Source organism: Sceloporus undulatus, chromosome 5, assembly GCF_019175285.1.
Source record: "Sceloporus undulatus isolate JIND9_A2432 ecotype Alabama chromosome 5, SceUnd_v1.1, whole genome shotgun sequence".
Lineage (NCBI taxonomy): Eukaryota > Metazoa > Chordata > Lepidosauria > Squamata > Phrynosomatidae > Sceloporus > Sceloporus undulatus.
The window spans coordinates 167,755,343-167,771,728 of NC_056526.1; the positions used below are offsets into that span (position 1 = coordinate 167,755,343).

The following is a 16,386-nucleotide window of genomic DNA, read 5'->3' on the forward strand; positions in this document are numbered from 1 at the left end:
CTGTATATGTCTTATACAATCCAATATGTATTATTGGCAGTCCCACAGTACATTTTACACATATTCACAATCATTTTACATGATTCTTGTTCCCATTCTCTTAAACCTGTTTAAGCAAGCTACATATTTCTTGGTTTAAAAGAGAGCTAAGAAAAAGCAGCATGTATTTGGAAAGACTGTAGCACAAGCACAAATGAAAGAATTGTCAAAGGTCAAGCTTTTCTAGAACAGAGGTTTAGGGCCTCAAGGAAGTGTCAATGCTCAGTTGCACTGCATGCCAAGCATACATAGGGCTTTTATGTGGCAGCCAGAAGAAGTTAATTGTCCTTTCAGCATATTTGCAAGAAGTTTCACTGTAGGTTTGAAGCCGTGCAGGTGGAAGGAATGTACCACCTGAAGTAAAGGATTTTCCTCACCCCTCCATGGGAAATTTGTTGCATGATGATCAAGAGGGCTGAAAAAAGGTGGTTCACTGGGCCAGTCATATGAAGTTGAATACAGGTGCTCAGCTTCACCAGTTGAGAAGAAGGCATAAGAAGAGTCAAAGGTCAAGACCCAGTAAAGTATCAAAGAACACCGTCTAAAAGTGTTAAATAGATGGTACATGACACATGTACATCTATCTAAAATTGTAGGACACAAATTTTGGAGATAATGTGGGGGAATAGGAATCTATCTCCATATGTGGTGGTTGAGTTCAGTAGTAAACTACTTTTGTGTATAAAGTGTATAAAATCACAACTCAGAATATCAGCTTCTCACCAGAACAGGGCTTACTTTCACTGTTTCATGGTAACAGTTCAACCTTACCTCAAACTCGTATATGCATTCATTAAAGTGGAGCATGAATAACTCCAGGCATACATTCTTTTTCTGCATGAAGGACTGTCCTTGCAACATTACACTAAATACAAGATCCCCAACAGGTAAGACCTCTGTATTTGCACCAAAGGATCTCTTGATTAGAGCATGTGGCTTTTAGATTCTAGAATCAAACACGAGTACCATGTTAATTTTTCATAACAATTATAGAATTGTTACAAAGGAAATTTAGTGTGCCCAAGGCCAGTTAACTGCCCTATCTGCCAACTCTCTGATCCTTCTGTCCAGCTATCCATCTACTCCACACCTCTATCATCTCAGCAAATTTAAGAATGAGACTACACATCTGCTGATATAATTTCTAGTTATAGAAATTAAATTAGAGAGTACAGAATTTGATTAACCTGGGTTTGTTTTTGAATGGTGATTATTTCAATGAACTATAGCTCGGTATGATGTTTTGAAATTCAACCTCAATCAGAGCTCTCCCCCCGCCCCTTTCTCTCCAGCCCTGTTACAAATTCATTCATTACAAGCCAGTCTCTCACTCTCCCTTCCATCCACCACCACCACCCCAAATTGTGGCAAAATAACAGACAAATGCTAAGTATGTACACAATGGACATTCTGTTTCCTAAATGGAGTTTAACTGCTCGCTGAGTTTACAGCACAAACTCTCTCAGGGAACAGGAACTAACTTATTAACCATGCTATCCTATACCTAACTACTCAAAAGCAAGCTGCATTGGGTTCAGTGGAAGGTGTTGCCAAGTAACTGTGTATAGGTTTACAGTTTTACTATCCCAGTATTGGGCAGATCTTATCATGTACTAAAAACATTTTGTTCATCTAGAAGTAACTATTTTAATTGCTACAGCTCCACTAATGTAAGTCAAGAAAAGGGGAATGTGGATGCCTACTAATTAATTAAGAGCCTGTACAGGGCCTGCAGGCGAACTAGGGTTGAACTAGGGCAGAGCATGCACATGCTCCAAGCCCTAGTTCCACCACCCAGATGCCATCTTGGTGCACACCTGTACACACCAATGGCACCCCTTCAGGGACACAAAAAGAACCCATCAGGAAGTGAGTTATTTTTCATCCTTCCGAAAGCTGCAGCATCTGGTTGGCGTGGCCTCCATTTGGGGCAAAAACAGGCGGTGTTGAGTCACCCATCTGTCGAGCCCCTAAGTCACATAAACATCATGGTCCCATTTCATGATTCCTTTACTGTATTTAGTTTGCAAGGAGTATAAAGAAATATAAAGGTTAAATTTCATGCTCTACAATTTTCTTCCACTTACTGCCTTGAAAATCCCCTGGTATGTTTGTTTGCATCTATAGCTTTCTCTATCTGTCCTATAGCTGTACCTGCATACTTGTATACGTACTGACCATTTAGAGATAAGAATAAAAATGAGGGCCTCAGAGCGAGAGAAGAAGAGGCAAGGATACCTCCACCATGCCTTGCCCCAGAGGCAGATGGAGGACACTTCCTCTATTCCAACTGCCACCCTGCTGACCTTGGAAGGAGAGATGAACTGGCAGTATCTGGTGGACTTGATCCTCTTCCCCACTGCCATTTCCTTCTCCTTTTGTGTCATGTCTTTTCATATTGTAAAGGGAAGGGAACTGTCAAATTAGCAATCCGCAATCTCGCTTTTTGTAGCTGAAGAGCAGGGTACATAGTCTAAATGAATAAAGAAATAATGGCAATTCCCTGGATTACATTAATTAGTCCACTTGAAAGAAACTGGCAGAGTTTCATAGTTCCATCCAATTTCATTGCCATCAAAAGACCCTTTATTTGTGGAAGATACGATAAAGAGAGCAGATCTGATTTCCAAGTTTAAGCAAGAACGAAAGGGAATTTAATATTTGCATCCACTAATGTTGTCCAAGAATATATTATCTGGGCACTGAAGAAATGCCTCAGTGGATCATTATTATTATTATTATTATTATTATCAAACCCTTCCATGCAGCTGGTGCTAACTGCATTTTAAAATATCTGCACATTAAATCACATAGAATGCTTTAAATTAGGAGGGCTATATAACCTACTTTACAAATGACAGTCTCCCTTGAATGGCTGCTAAAGTCCAGTCCTTTATTTGAAAGCATCTTCTATTTTCCAGCAAGGCCACCTGATAGTATCCACCTGCTAACCTGGCAATGGTCTCCCTCCAAGAGAGAAGCTACTGGATGAGCTCAGGAGTCACTGCTGTGCTGCTGCCACTGAGGTTTGAGCTGTGAGCAAAAGAAAAAAGGACCACAGCACAGGCATGGCAGTGGCACCTGTCCCCCGATGGGGGGATGGAGCAGATGCTAGGTGACCTTGTGGACCGGCAAGCCACACTGGTACCATGACATCAAGTTCTGAGCCTAGAGGATCATTATCTGCCCCCATTTTCTGCTTGAAGCTTGGAAGTGGCAGTAAGCAGTGGCACATTTGGCAGCCTCTAAGCTCATCCAGTGGTGTGGATGTTCTGCCGGCCTGTGTCTTACAAGGCCACCTCTTTGAGCAGGCTCAGTGGGCATCAGAGAAAGGAGAGGGATGGACAGACACATGATCACTGGCTCACCTTGAGCAAGCCAACATCTCCTTTCTGCAGCACCTACTGGGTTTGTTTGAAGGAGTGGCCTTGTGGCCACATAGGCCAGTGGAGTAGTTGCACAACCAGGTGAGTTCATGAGCTGGTGAAGGTGTCACCACCACTACAAAGCTCCAAGCTTGGAGGACCTTTCTCCACCCACTAAGCCAGCTCAAAGGATGTAGTGTTGCTTGGTAGGTGGAGAAAGGCGATGTACACTTGCTCACTACAAGTAAGTGAGCAAATGGGCGTCTCCTTTCTCTGCTCACTGAGTTGTACCTCTCCCCACCTCCTGGACCCTTGGGGAGTAGTGGTGTCATCCAGTGTAGACTGCCCTCCCTGCACCCTCCTAATGATGCCCCAGTTCTGTCTGAAAGGCTGTCAAAGCACAATCTCTGTTTGAAGGCATCCTCTGAAGGACAGTCTTGTCAAAGCCCAGAGACATAAGACAGGAGAGCAGACAAGGCCCAACAGTTAGCACATGATCAGCAGACTTTGCAGGCATACAGGACCTCTGATCAGAAGCTTTCTCACTACTGAGAGATGGAATGCATTTCTCTTTGAATTATAGTAATTTTTAAATGTGAAACTTTACATATACTTAGCACATGAAAAGTGCCTCTCTCATCCTCTCTTTTGGTGATGCATTTCCTCTTTTTTCACAATATGTTAAATAATCTTCTTACTTTTCGTTTAAAAAAGGGTGCTTACTATATGCATCAGGATCAGTATTTTGAGGTAAAGCTCTCACTGCAGATTCCTTCATTGTTTTAAAATACTAATACTAAAGTCATGATTTGAGTGCACTAAGAATAACTCCTGAGCACGTTTCTTAGAGAATAATGTAAATTCAAGTGGATTAAAAGTGCCATTCTCTTCACCTCCTTCCTTACCTACTGCAAGAAAAAAGGATCACAGGTGCATAAGACTATTGATCTTGAGCCCTGCCAAACCAAACCAATTGGCCCTGTCATGCCCCTGAAAACTTCTATAGTTTCTCCGATGACCCAGGGAGCCAATAATGTATTACTCAGTATTAATCTTCAGAGTCCCCACCGATTATTTCATTTGAACAACATATTGCTCTGATGAGAAACTACACTCTGCTGCTAGATTTGACAAATCAACATGTAGTTAACGTTTCAAATGTATTTGAAAAATTCCAAGGATCTTGCTTCCTTTTAATGTTTGCTTTGGATTTGTTTTTGTCTTCTTACCTTGATTGCATGTTTTCCCAGTATATCCTGGATGACACTTGCATTTGTTTGGTCCAACACATTCACCATGTTTACATCCAGGCTGACACACAGCTGCAAATACACAAAAGCAGTTTTATAATTCTCCTTATCTAACTGAAGCACACATAGTAGCCCACTATAACAATTCATTTTAATATAATGAGCAATGAGGGATGATTTAGAGCAAAAAAGGATGGGATGTGTGACTCCTTAATTCTTCCCCATCCTTCTGCTACAACCTTCCCCCATTCAGTCACCCACAAATTCTCTCCATGTAACATTTAATTAAAATGTTAACATTAATTTAAAAATATGAACTTTCTTATTTTTAAGAGAGAAAATTACATTTAATTTATAATATTATTATATTATGGTATGTATATTACAGTACTGAGATAATGCACTGCAGGACAATTAGATGCAAAGGGAACTTGTAACCCCCTTGAAACTAATTGAGCAAAAGAAGGAGTAGCATAAGCTTTCATAGATCTGGTCTACAGTACTTCCACAGGGGCATCTGAGGAAGTAGACCAATTCTATGAAAGCTTGTGTTACAACTCTGCTCTGTTTATAGTATACTTAAAAGTGAATTTTGTTAAATTCAACAGAGTTTACTCTCAGGAAATTAAACACAGAACTATGCTGTAAGGAGCAATTATTCTGCAATCTCTCAAGCACATTAAACAGAAAGAAACAATAAGGGCAAAAGCTGCAAGAAAAAAGCCTTTACTAAATGTGAACTAGCCCTCAAACATTTCAGTAGTACTGTACTACTCTAATCCTGCAATTGGATTTTATTGTCAAAAATATTACAAACATATCAGTTGTGAGCAGCACAAAAAACACTGGAACACAATAGAATAGCAATAATATTGTCTAAATTTTCTAAGAGTGCTTGAAGAAGGGCACCAAAATTCTATTTGAGAGAACCAAGAATTTATATATGCTTATTAAATCAAATATGCATAACCTTATAAAATAACTACTTTATTCAAGGAAGATTATTACAGGTTGAGTATCCCTTATCTGACATGCTTGGGATCAGACATGTTTTGGATTTGGAATATTTGCATATACATAATGAGATATTTTGGAGATGGAACCCAAGTCTATAAACGAAATTCATCTATTTCATGTACTCTTTACACACACAGCTTGAAGGTAATTTTATACATAGCATTTTTAATACTTCTGTGTACACTGAACCACCAGAAAGAAAAAGTGTCACTATCCCACCCACCCACGAAAAAAGTTTTAGATTTTGTAGAATTTCAGATTTCTGAACTTTTGGATAATGAATACTCAAACTGTTTGCTGTAATGGTAGTGGTTAAAATGTGGTTAACATTTAAAACTTGTTAATGTGCTTTCATAAATCTTTATTATGGGCAGCTGGCCTTTAATCTTTAAGTAGTTCAATGTGCAAATGCTCACTCTGTCATATTGGAATGACAGTGCCAAATGCTGCATACATACTTCTCATATGCAGTAGAGAAATAAATTAGAAAACTAATCTAATGACGATTATAAATAAAGCAAGCATTGGATTTCAAAAGAGATCTTCAACTACATGACAGATTCTGGTCTCAGATTAGGATTCTGTATGAGCTAATCAGTGCAAACAACATTCTACTGCATCTTTCGACAATGTCCTTTAATTGTGCACACAAAAATGGTAACACTTACATGTGTGTGCACGTGTACAGCACACATTGGCCTAGCAGTTAAGATACTTGTATTAATAGTAAATCAATATTGTATATCAAGATAATGCATAACAAACATTCCTTAGTATAGTACATCATATTGGAATATCTCCAGAAAGTTACTCATACAGTAAAATCTGAAGCAATGGTTCTCAACTATCACACCTGGTACACTAGTATGCTACAAGGAAAGCTGGAAATGACATGGGAAAAAATTAAGACATTATGATAGATACATCCACCTTTTTTGCTTTTTATACTGGTGCGATCCTATGCATGTTTGTACAGTGCAATCCTGTGCATGTTTACCCAAAAGTAAGCCCCACTGAGTTTCTATAGGACTGTTCTGTATTTTAACACTGCTCACACTTACTTCAGATGACTATGAATTCAGATCCTTTGAATAAAAGGAAGCAATATCTCGCAAAAATTATCAACACTTCTAAATGGATAAAGTAAATTGTTTGGAGCTTAAAGGTATCTAACATTATTTAAACAGTTAAATATGTTAAGACACAGACACATTGATATGACTGAAAATAATGTAGTCACATTAGTCATTAAATCTAGAGTTTACAGGGAATTCCTTCATCCTTCTAAAATCATGTCAATAATGCATCATATTTCCTTTTAGTTTATATATACATCTTATATCCCAAACATGACTTTAGAGGTCACACCATTGTGCCAAAATTATTTCAAGAAATATGTTCAGCTAACCTTTGGGTTGGCACCTTATCCTGGCTATTCTCTGCCTTAAGATGTAGAAAGCTGCAAAACAAATGTCCATAAAAAGCAATTTCAACTCTTTTTCCCCGTGCAGAGAGGATGGACTTGGCTGGGAATTTATCAACTTGCTACATTCCTGGAGACTTACACACATTCAACATTCAAAGCTTTTTTTCCCTCAAATAAAAATAATAATAAACTAGGACACATTTAAAAATAGAAACACCTTAAGTCACTATCCTATTATGAGATGTTTGGAAATAGATACATTCTCTATAAAAGTCACTAAAAAGGAACGGTGTTATGCTATTGTCGTTCTGACAGAAAAAGAACTCTAGCTAAACAGTGACTAGGTCAGGGATTTCCCCCCCTTTCTTCCAGTCATAAAAGTATGTCTCCATTCCAAGGTCTAAATGCAAACCATTCTCTAGAGAGAGAAAAATTGGCCTTAAAGAGACAGTATCCTTTCATAGCTATTTATAATACCAAAATGTGCCCGCAATAGGGCCTGGAGAAGTCCCTCCGAGCGGTTGTGAAACACCTGTTTTCACCAACTGGAGCCAGTTTAACCAATGGAAAGGGTGTTCAAATTTTCAATGGAAAGAGTCAAATCTTCCCTATACCTTACCTAAGAAAATAAAAGGAACTGGCTTCACAATGTCAGTGAGGTGATAAAACCAGCTGTAATTTTAGTCTGAACCTGAAAGAAGCTATCCAGGATGCGAATTTTCAGGATAAAGGCTAGGAACATAATAGTAACTTCAAAATCTAATGCCCAGAGTGGATTCATACCAGCTTTCATTATTAACTGTTATCAGTTAATAATGAAGTGCCTAACCAAGGGAAGTAATAGTACTACTCTATTCTGCTTTGGTCAGACCTCACCTGGAATATTGTGTCCCGTTCTGGGTACTACAATTCAAGAAGGATATTGAAAAGTGGGAATGTGTCCAGGAGGGTGGGCAAAATAGTGAAAGGTCTGGAAACCATGCCCTATGAGGGCTGACTTAGGGAGCTGGGTATGTTTAGCCTGCGGAAGACAAGGTTAAGAGGTGACATGATAGGCATGTTTAAATATTGGAAGTCATGTCGCATTGAGGATGGAGCGAGCTCGTTTTCTGATGCTCTAGATACTAGGACACAGAGTGATGGATTTAAACCACAGGAAAAGAGCTTCCACCTTAACTTCTAGTAGACCTTCCTGGTGAAAAGAGCTGTTCAACTCTGCTGGCTCAGAGTGTGGTGGAATCTCCTCCTTTGAATGAGAATGATTCAATCAGTTGCAACTTTAGTAGAACACTTGAATCAAAGTGCACCAATAGAGAGTAATGTAAAAGAATAAAATGAAAGTGGTCAGTGGGATGTGCAGTCTGAATTAATACAATTTTAGGCCATGGAGTTACTATCAGATGGAGTTACATCTGAACAAATTAAACTTCATTAAATTTCATGTGAACAAATTAAACTTCATTAAATTTTGTGCATTGTGGATGTAGCTTGAAGATATTTTTAAGATACAAGTTTGGAACTTGTACAATAGTAAATCACTGTTATAGTAATAGCAATTCTCAGAATATTTTTGTGAACTTTTGTCAACTCTTGTAATATTCACGTCTAATGCAGCTCTTGTGTCTGTCAGGTTTGTAATGAAAATAGGAAAACATGGATAGAACACTCAATTCACATTACAAATTTCTCCTCTTTTTCTGTTTTTCTTCCCTCAAAGGAATCTAGAATCTATGTAAAACAAAAACAAAAGAAAAAGAAGCAAGCCTAAGAGAAGTCCAAAACTGAAAGGAACCAGGTGCACAGGTCACCAAGAGAGCCCTTGTAAGGCATCCTAATTACCACAGCCTTGTTCGCACCATCAAATATTAGCAACAGGAAATGTGTATAGGAGTGAGGAATGGTACAAATTTATTCCCATTTATTTACTGAATAAATGTTATCAGTGCAGCTCTTTATCACCAAAGAAGTTCTAATTATATACTGAGAATGGTTAACCTCTGAGTACAACTGAGGACGCAAATGGAGAATGCTTGTGGGTATACATGCTGAATGAGCATATTCTCCATTTAGGTATTCAGCTAAATACATGGAGGTCAGGACAAGCAAGAGCTACCTACTTTCCAATCATACATGCACCCCATGTACAAAGTTTACCTATTGTGAACAAAATGTAACACAAAGATAGTGCAAATGAAAACACCAGGGAAGGGCTCACTAATAATGTATATTTTTAGCACAATTTTTTGTTGTAAAGCAAGGACACTAGTATGTTGTGTATGGGAACAATTAGTTTCAATGGACATGGAGAAAGGATACTGTTTCCTTATTACATAGCACTTATTCCCTTGCAATGCGTTTCATCAAATACAACCAGTTGATTTAAAATAAAATGACTGAAGAAATAAAGAATAGCAGAACCTTGTTTTCCTGCATAAACACAATAATGCAGTTCTGTATTTTTAAATACAACATACATAAATATTCAAAGTTTGATACATAAAAAATAAAAATAGCACAGGTTGAGTCTCCCTTACCCAGAATTCCAAAATCTGAAATATTCCAAACCCCCAAACATTTTTTCATGGATGTCTGAGACAGCTTTCTGATGGTTCAGTGTACACAAACTTTGTTTCATGCACAAAATTATTTAAAAATATTGTATAAAATTATCTTCAGGCTATGTGTATAAGATGTATATGAAACATAAATAGATTTTGTGTCTAGACTTGGGTCCCATCTCCAAGATATCTCATTATGTACTTATATGCAAATACAGGTATTCTGAAATCCAATATCCAAAACATGTTCATTTCGGTTGGCCAATAAAGGTATCACTAATGAATTTTTGTTTGTATTTGTTAAATGGCCAACACAGCTAGCCCTGCACGGCCTCAAGCTTTTCAGATAAGGGAGACTCAGTCTGTAGTCTGTAGTCCCAAACTATATAGCTCCTTCTTAATGAGTAAACACCATTCCAGGGCATCCCTTGGTCAAAATCTTATTTTTACTGAAAAATTCAGATTAGGGCACCTGAAATTATCATACAGAACTGCACTGATATGATTGCCACTATGAAGTATAAACATGTATTAAAAGGAACATAAACTAGTCGAGATGGCAGATTTTAGCATATATTCTTAACCCCGAAGCATAAAGGAAGAACAGCATTTTTAGAGCATTGTTTCTTTGCAACTGTAGCAAGAAGGCAGAAAGCATGCAAAGCCCCTTGGTTATAGCAGCATCTTCAGCACCCTCCATAATTCCCTGCATAGATTTTCATACATGCATTGTACTGAAAGTGCTTTAGTGAACTTGACTAAGCAAAGCAGCTGGTTATGAGGCTGTGATCAAAGATATTTTATTGATACTGGCTTTGAAAGTAATTCCCACTCAACTAATATCAAGAAACAGGCAATGGGGATGCTAGAGTTATTACTCAAGGAGAAAGGGGCAATAGCCTGAAAAAACCTAGGGACTACTGCCCTAAAGTGTGCTCTTAGTTCATGTGGAGATGATCAAAAAGGCTGATGACATGGAAGTCCTTACAAGGTCTTTAAACATGCCACCAAAGTTAAGTTAGGATACGTTTGCTTTCCGGATGACAACCCCCAGAATGCCACTGCTAGCTATTTTTCCAAGCATTGGTAGTAAGACAGACAACATGTACAAGAGTATATTGGCCATGTTTTCACGTTCCATGAAGATCTTTGATTTGAAATGTATGTTATTAACAGAATCAATCCCACTGTATCTTCAGAATTTATTGCTTAATAAGTGTATTTATGACTGCTGCCAGATATGGAAAGTTTGATTCAGGAGACAGAAGCCAAGAGAAGTTCAAAAATGCAGCTACCTTTGCAAAAATTCTACTTAACACATATACTGACTAATGGATTAATACAATATGAAGGCTTTCTGTTGTTCAATTTCATTGGCAGTTATAAAGGTGACAGTAAATAACAGAAGCAATAAATTCTTCATTAAATTCTGACTATACACTTTAGGTATACTTCTGGCTCATCAAATTGGTTTGGCAAATCAATTAGGACAGGGGTAGGCAACCTGCGGCCCGCGGGCCGCATGCGGCCCGGTGAGGCCTTGGGTCCGGCCCCAGCCTGGTCCTGCCGCCGATTGCCACCGGGGCCTTTGGCGTCTCGCGCGAGGGGCATGGTGGGGAAATTGTCTATAGAAGCCTCAGAAACATGCATTTATCTTAACATTTTTTAAAAAACCAGCAAATTTTTTCGCGTGTCCTCCATTTTTTATTTAAAAAGTGCCCTCCATTTTGAAAATTTTGTCCTACATTTGTCCCGGTTTATTTATTTATTTATTTAAAAATTATTTATTTATTTATTTTGGGGCTTCGGCCCCCCAGTTGTCTGAGGGACAGCAACCTGGCCCCCGGCTCAAAAGGGTTGCCTACCCCTGAATTAGGAACTGGATGTCCAAGGCAGCTATAATTGGGCTGTGGCACAGTCTATGGACAAAGCTTAACCATCTAAAATTAGCTTTCTCCATCCAGATTCATTATGTGAAGTACAAGATATTTTGGAGGAAAGGTGATAAAGTGTATGTTGGCAGCACAGTTTCAGAAGTTTCTAGATGAAATGGCTTATCTAGCTCCATTTTAAATTGGCCTTGGGCCTGATTATAAGACAGAGACCACTTTGAGAGAGCATTTGTGGATGGTCTGTGTAAAGAACTCAACAGAGCGAGTGTGTCCTTGTTGAATTTTTTTTATCTCTCACCTGCTGTTAATGGCATCAATCAAGGTGTCCTTCTGAGTCACCTGTCCAAAATAGGACTTGAGACATCATTTTATGGTGACTCTAGTCCTTGAAGAAGTGAGTCAAGAAGATGATGTCAGAATACTTCCATTTGACACCCAGGGTAATTGGCCAACAGGGATCCATTTTATTCCACATGCAATTTAACTCATACACAAAACTGTTAGGAGTGGTCACTAGACTTTTGGAATTCACAATCCTAAGTACACTGATGTTCTCAGTGTAAGAGCAACCTGATCCCAGGGGGAGAAAAGGATCAAAACTATTACAAGTGTAAATAGAAGAGAACTATGGAACATTAATGAGGTGCTGGTTCATACTGTGCATCATGTTGCTGCATTCAGATTTTCCTTAAAATAATGAAAGGTTTTAGTTATTTTCATGAAAGTAAAGTGTTACATTTTTGAAGCATGGCAGTTACTTCTTTTTTATGGGCTTTTGAAATATACAGAAATATAACTTCATTCCCTGGTCCATACATCTGCATTGCCATATCATGAGAATGGGGCTTCACAGAGGTTTCAGGGGAGTGTTCTGATCCCTTTCACAATTAACAATCTCTGGCCAGACATGTTTAGTCAAAAAATAGCCCCATGCAAACTGAATTTCAGCTCTCTCTATGGATGTATATTCTTGGATAGCATTGGTGAAATGTTCTAGAGAATCACACATGCTGTCTTTCATGTCTGATAAGCTAACATGAACATCCCAGATTTTTCTGAAGTGGTGTGTAGAAAATGTTGACAAGAAATACTGCAATTTGGTCAGAACTTAAAGACATAGTTGTGTTAGACTGGATCACTATGCAAAGGGATCTATTAAAATAACCCACATTGCTGGGGAGAGGAATTGATTACAAATAACAATGTAATCTGCATTTTGTTACTTCCAAACTTCGACTGTATGTGTGAGCATGTTTGCCCAATGCACACACGTGTCCCAGCAAACCTCATTCTCTTACATCACAAATACATATGAGATGGGGTGGATCTAGAAGAATCACAGAGATCAATTTTCCACTTCCCACCAGGGGTTCATTGTACATGTGGATCCCCATGGGAAGTCTATTATTTATTTGGTAGGCAAACTGTTTGCTTTGATTTTCAAAAGGCAGGATGTTTGAAAACAGCTGACTATGTTGGATCAGTAATTCATAAGAATGTGTTTATTGTGAATGAAGAACAATAACAATACATGTAACAAACAGTGGAGATACCGTAGTTCCATCAGTATTATGACATGCCAAAGCAAACTTCTTTTAAAAGTTTTGAACAAAAGTCTCTCACGGCCTAGTGCAATGTATTGTCAAGTGAAACCTATTAGCCAGGCAATCCAAAACTCATACATGCACGACAAACCTTGAGCAAGCCTTTATTGTCTAGTTTTGTTTATGCTGCTAAAATGAAGGTGTAATAATAGTGACCTTGCTTTACTGGTTTGTTACAAGAGAAGCTGAGTTAGTATATGAGAAGTAGATGGTGAAATGAAGTAGTATCATTCTTTAATCATACAGATGGAAGCTTCCCCAACCTAGCGAGGTATGTCCAGATGTCATGGACCCAGACAACATGGTTATTAGCCTACATCAACCACACTCTTCAGAAGTAGTGGGAGTTTTGGTTCAGCACAAGATAGGGAAGGCTGTACTAGGGTAACCTCACTCACTCACATGCACAAATACACACACACACAGAGGGGGATTTCTAAAAGTAATCTGTCACTTGTGTCCATTAAAAATAGATATGATGTAACCAATATGCCTCCTATACTCCCATCATGGAAAGTGCCCTTTCATTCACGCTGCTCCTTAATAGTCTGGTAATATAATCATGTTCAGCATAAATATACTATATGTGTCATGTAGGCATTTAATATATTCCAGCCATTGCTAACTTGTATTAGAAAGAGGATCGTATCAGTCCATGCAAAGAAGCATTATCTTAAAGTAACCCTTCAACTTGATGTAGAAGACAGTTCCAGATTTGTCTTCCTATCTAGGAGAGATGAAATGAGACAAGACTGACAACACAAGTCTTCCCACTCGGGCCCTCCGTTCTGGTAGTCAAGGTCTGCTGTCTCAGCCCAGGATTTCCTCTGCCCCATCCCGGATTCGCCCCTTTTCACTTGCTGCCCCCCACTCCTGGAACCTTCTTCCCCCATGAACAAGAGCCATCACTTCTTTAACCAGCTTCAAAATGGAGTTGAAAACCATCCTGTTCAGAGAAGCCTTCCCAGGCATTGCATAATTGTCGCTTACTATTTGATGTTCTTTTGGTGCCTGTTTATCGAACCATTTCCTGTATTGCTATGTACTGTATATGTATTATCCTACTTGAGAGTATGTATTTTCCCTGGAAGAAGATTAACCATCCATTATGAAGCCAAGCCCTCCCTCCAGTCCATCTGCCTTGGTCCAGGCCTCAGAGGTAGAGAGGAACTGCTGGACCTCTTACCCTTTCCCTCCACCATTCCCTTCTCCTTTTGTGTCATGTCTTTTTAGTTTGTAAGACCGAGGGCAGGGAACTGTCTAATTAAAAAGATTGTATGTACAGTGCTGTGTAAATTTACAGTGCTTCATAAATAAAGGTTAAATAATAATAATAATAATAATAATAATAATAATAATAATAATAATGTCTATATGTTTGCTCCCACTGTACTCAATGGAACCTACTTCCATCTGAAGTGTATATGGAACCTTCACTGTCAGCAAAATGGAGCAGCTAGGCTGCTAACGGATAAATTACCGCAGGAAGGGGATGGGAGTGAAAAGCCTTATTCTAAGTTGTAACATCAGGCTGGAATGTCATCTGATTCAGGGGCTTGGGACTTAGTGACTTGTCCTTCAGGTGCTGTTCAAATAGAAGTCCCACGGTTATTTCCTTCTGAGCTTTGAGAGTCTTAAATATATATATTATATATTGTATTTTCAAATCACTGTTCCTCCAAGGAGCTCAGTGTACATGGTCATGACTGACCCCTGCTCTACCTCCATTTTATCCTAACAACTTGATTAACTGAGAAGGTCTGATTGGCCCAAAGTTAGTGGCTAGATAAGGATTTGATTCACCAAATGATTCATTGACCAAAAGTTCTAACTACTACACCACAGTGTTGTTTTTTTAAAAACAAGTCTGGTTGTGTACCTTGCCCTGTGCAGTAACCAAAACAGTTCTATTAACATACAAATATACAGAAATGGCAAAGAGTTTATGTGGTTTACAGCAACGGCCTTGAGGCACATACCACTCTTCATTTGAATAGGATCAAGGCCAAAAACTGTTCCCTCAAAAATATGAGTGGGAGGTTTTTCTTTCATTAGAATAGGGAGAAGCCTGTCATTTGCAGACCTGTGTTTCTGGAGACTTTTCAAAAGATTTTCTTCAAATATGCCATTTCTCTGCCAGCTTAGTTCCTTAAGGCAGGTATAAAACACCAGAAAGTAATCTAGTAAAGCTGACTTTGATTTCAGTCTTGCTTTCACAGGAGGTTGTAATGGTGGACTATAGCCTTAACACAACAGAAGGGCTGCTTTTGGAAATAGATGGGGCGAATCTGTTCTCCTGAACCCACCAGGAGCTGCACCCTGCCCTATTCTCCAATTTTGCTGCCATACTAAATGTCTCCCCAACCTCTAGATTTTATTTCAGTTGAAAACACAGCATAGCATTGTTAGTAAGTCAATATGCTTTCATCAGGGGCGTGGCTTAGTTTAAACCCAAGGTGAATGCACACTGTTTTCAAGTGAAAATGCATGTCTCTTTCAGCAGAACCTAGGCAAAATTAATGATGGAGCTTACAAAAATGGATTTATGGGGAGACTGGTTTTCCCACCCTTGCCCTAAGTGGTTTTGATTCAGCTTTTTAAAGAAGATGCCTTTTCAAAATCATGTCACTATGAGTGCTTAGAGTTGCCATTCCTCTGGTTTCAAAACTTATCCTACCTTCAGAGAATCTTTGGAAATCAATATATTTGAGTGAAGAGCAGGTGCATTCTGCCTCCACTAAGCACACACATTAAAAGCCTGCAATATATTTGAAGAGCAAATGAATTCTGTCTCCACTAAGCACACACATAAAAAACCTATAATCTTGAACTCTGCAGGAAATAAGCTTGCTGTTTCATATGCTACGCCGAAAAGATCCATGCCTGACTTTCTGTTATGGCATTCTTATTATCAGACAAGTATGTTTTCTATCTGAACGTGCAAAGTACTCTCTTTTAAACCAATGCAAGACAGGATGTTGCAGTGTAAATAAATGCAATTGTACAATAGCCAGAGAAAACCTTTCTACAGTCCGTAACCATAAGGTGATATATGATCTTCTTTATGAAGGTCAGCTTTTCCTCTGACAAACACCATAAAGAGGCAACTTCTATTCAGAAAAAAGAACACTCTGGATTCTTAAAAACTAACTACAGTGCCTTGTAGAAATATTCACACACATGCACCATGACATGCATCTTGTTGTGGTACAACCTGGCATTGTTACCACTTGAT

General features: G+C 38.7%; 1 protein-coding gene across 1 annotated transcript in view; it reads right to left on the reverse strand.

The window, feature by feature from the left end:
* Positions 1-16,386, reverse strand: part of NPNT (nephronectin) — an 83,812-nt gene that overhangs the window by 39,648 nt on the left and 27,778 nt on the right. The window contains exons 4-5 of the mRNA XM_042469699.1: positions 7,080-7,130; positions 4,634-4,726 (exon numbers count right to left, since the gene is read on the reverse strand). Of these exons, the coding sequence (XP_042325633.1) occupies positions 4,634-4,726; positions 7,080-7,130 (144 nt within the window). The remainder of the gene's footprint in view (positions 1-4,633; positions 4,727-7,079; positions 7,131-16,386) is intronic.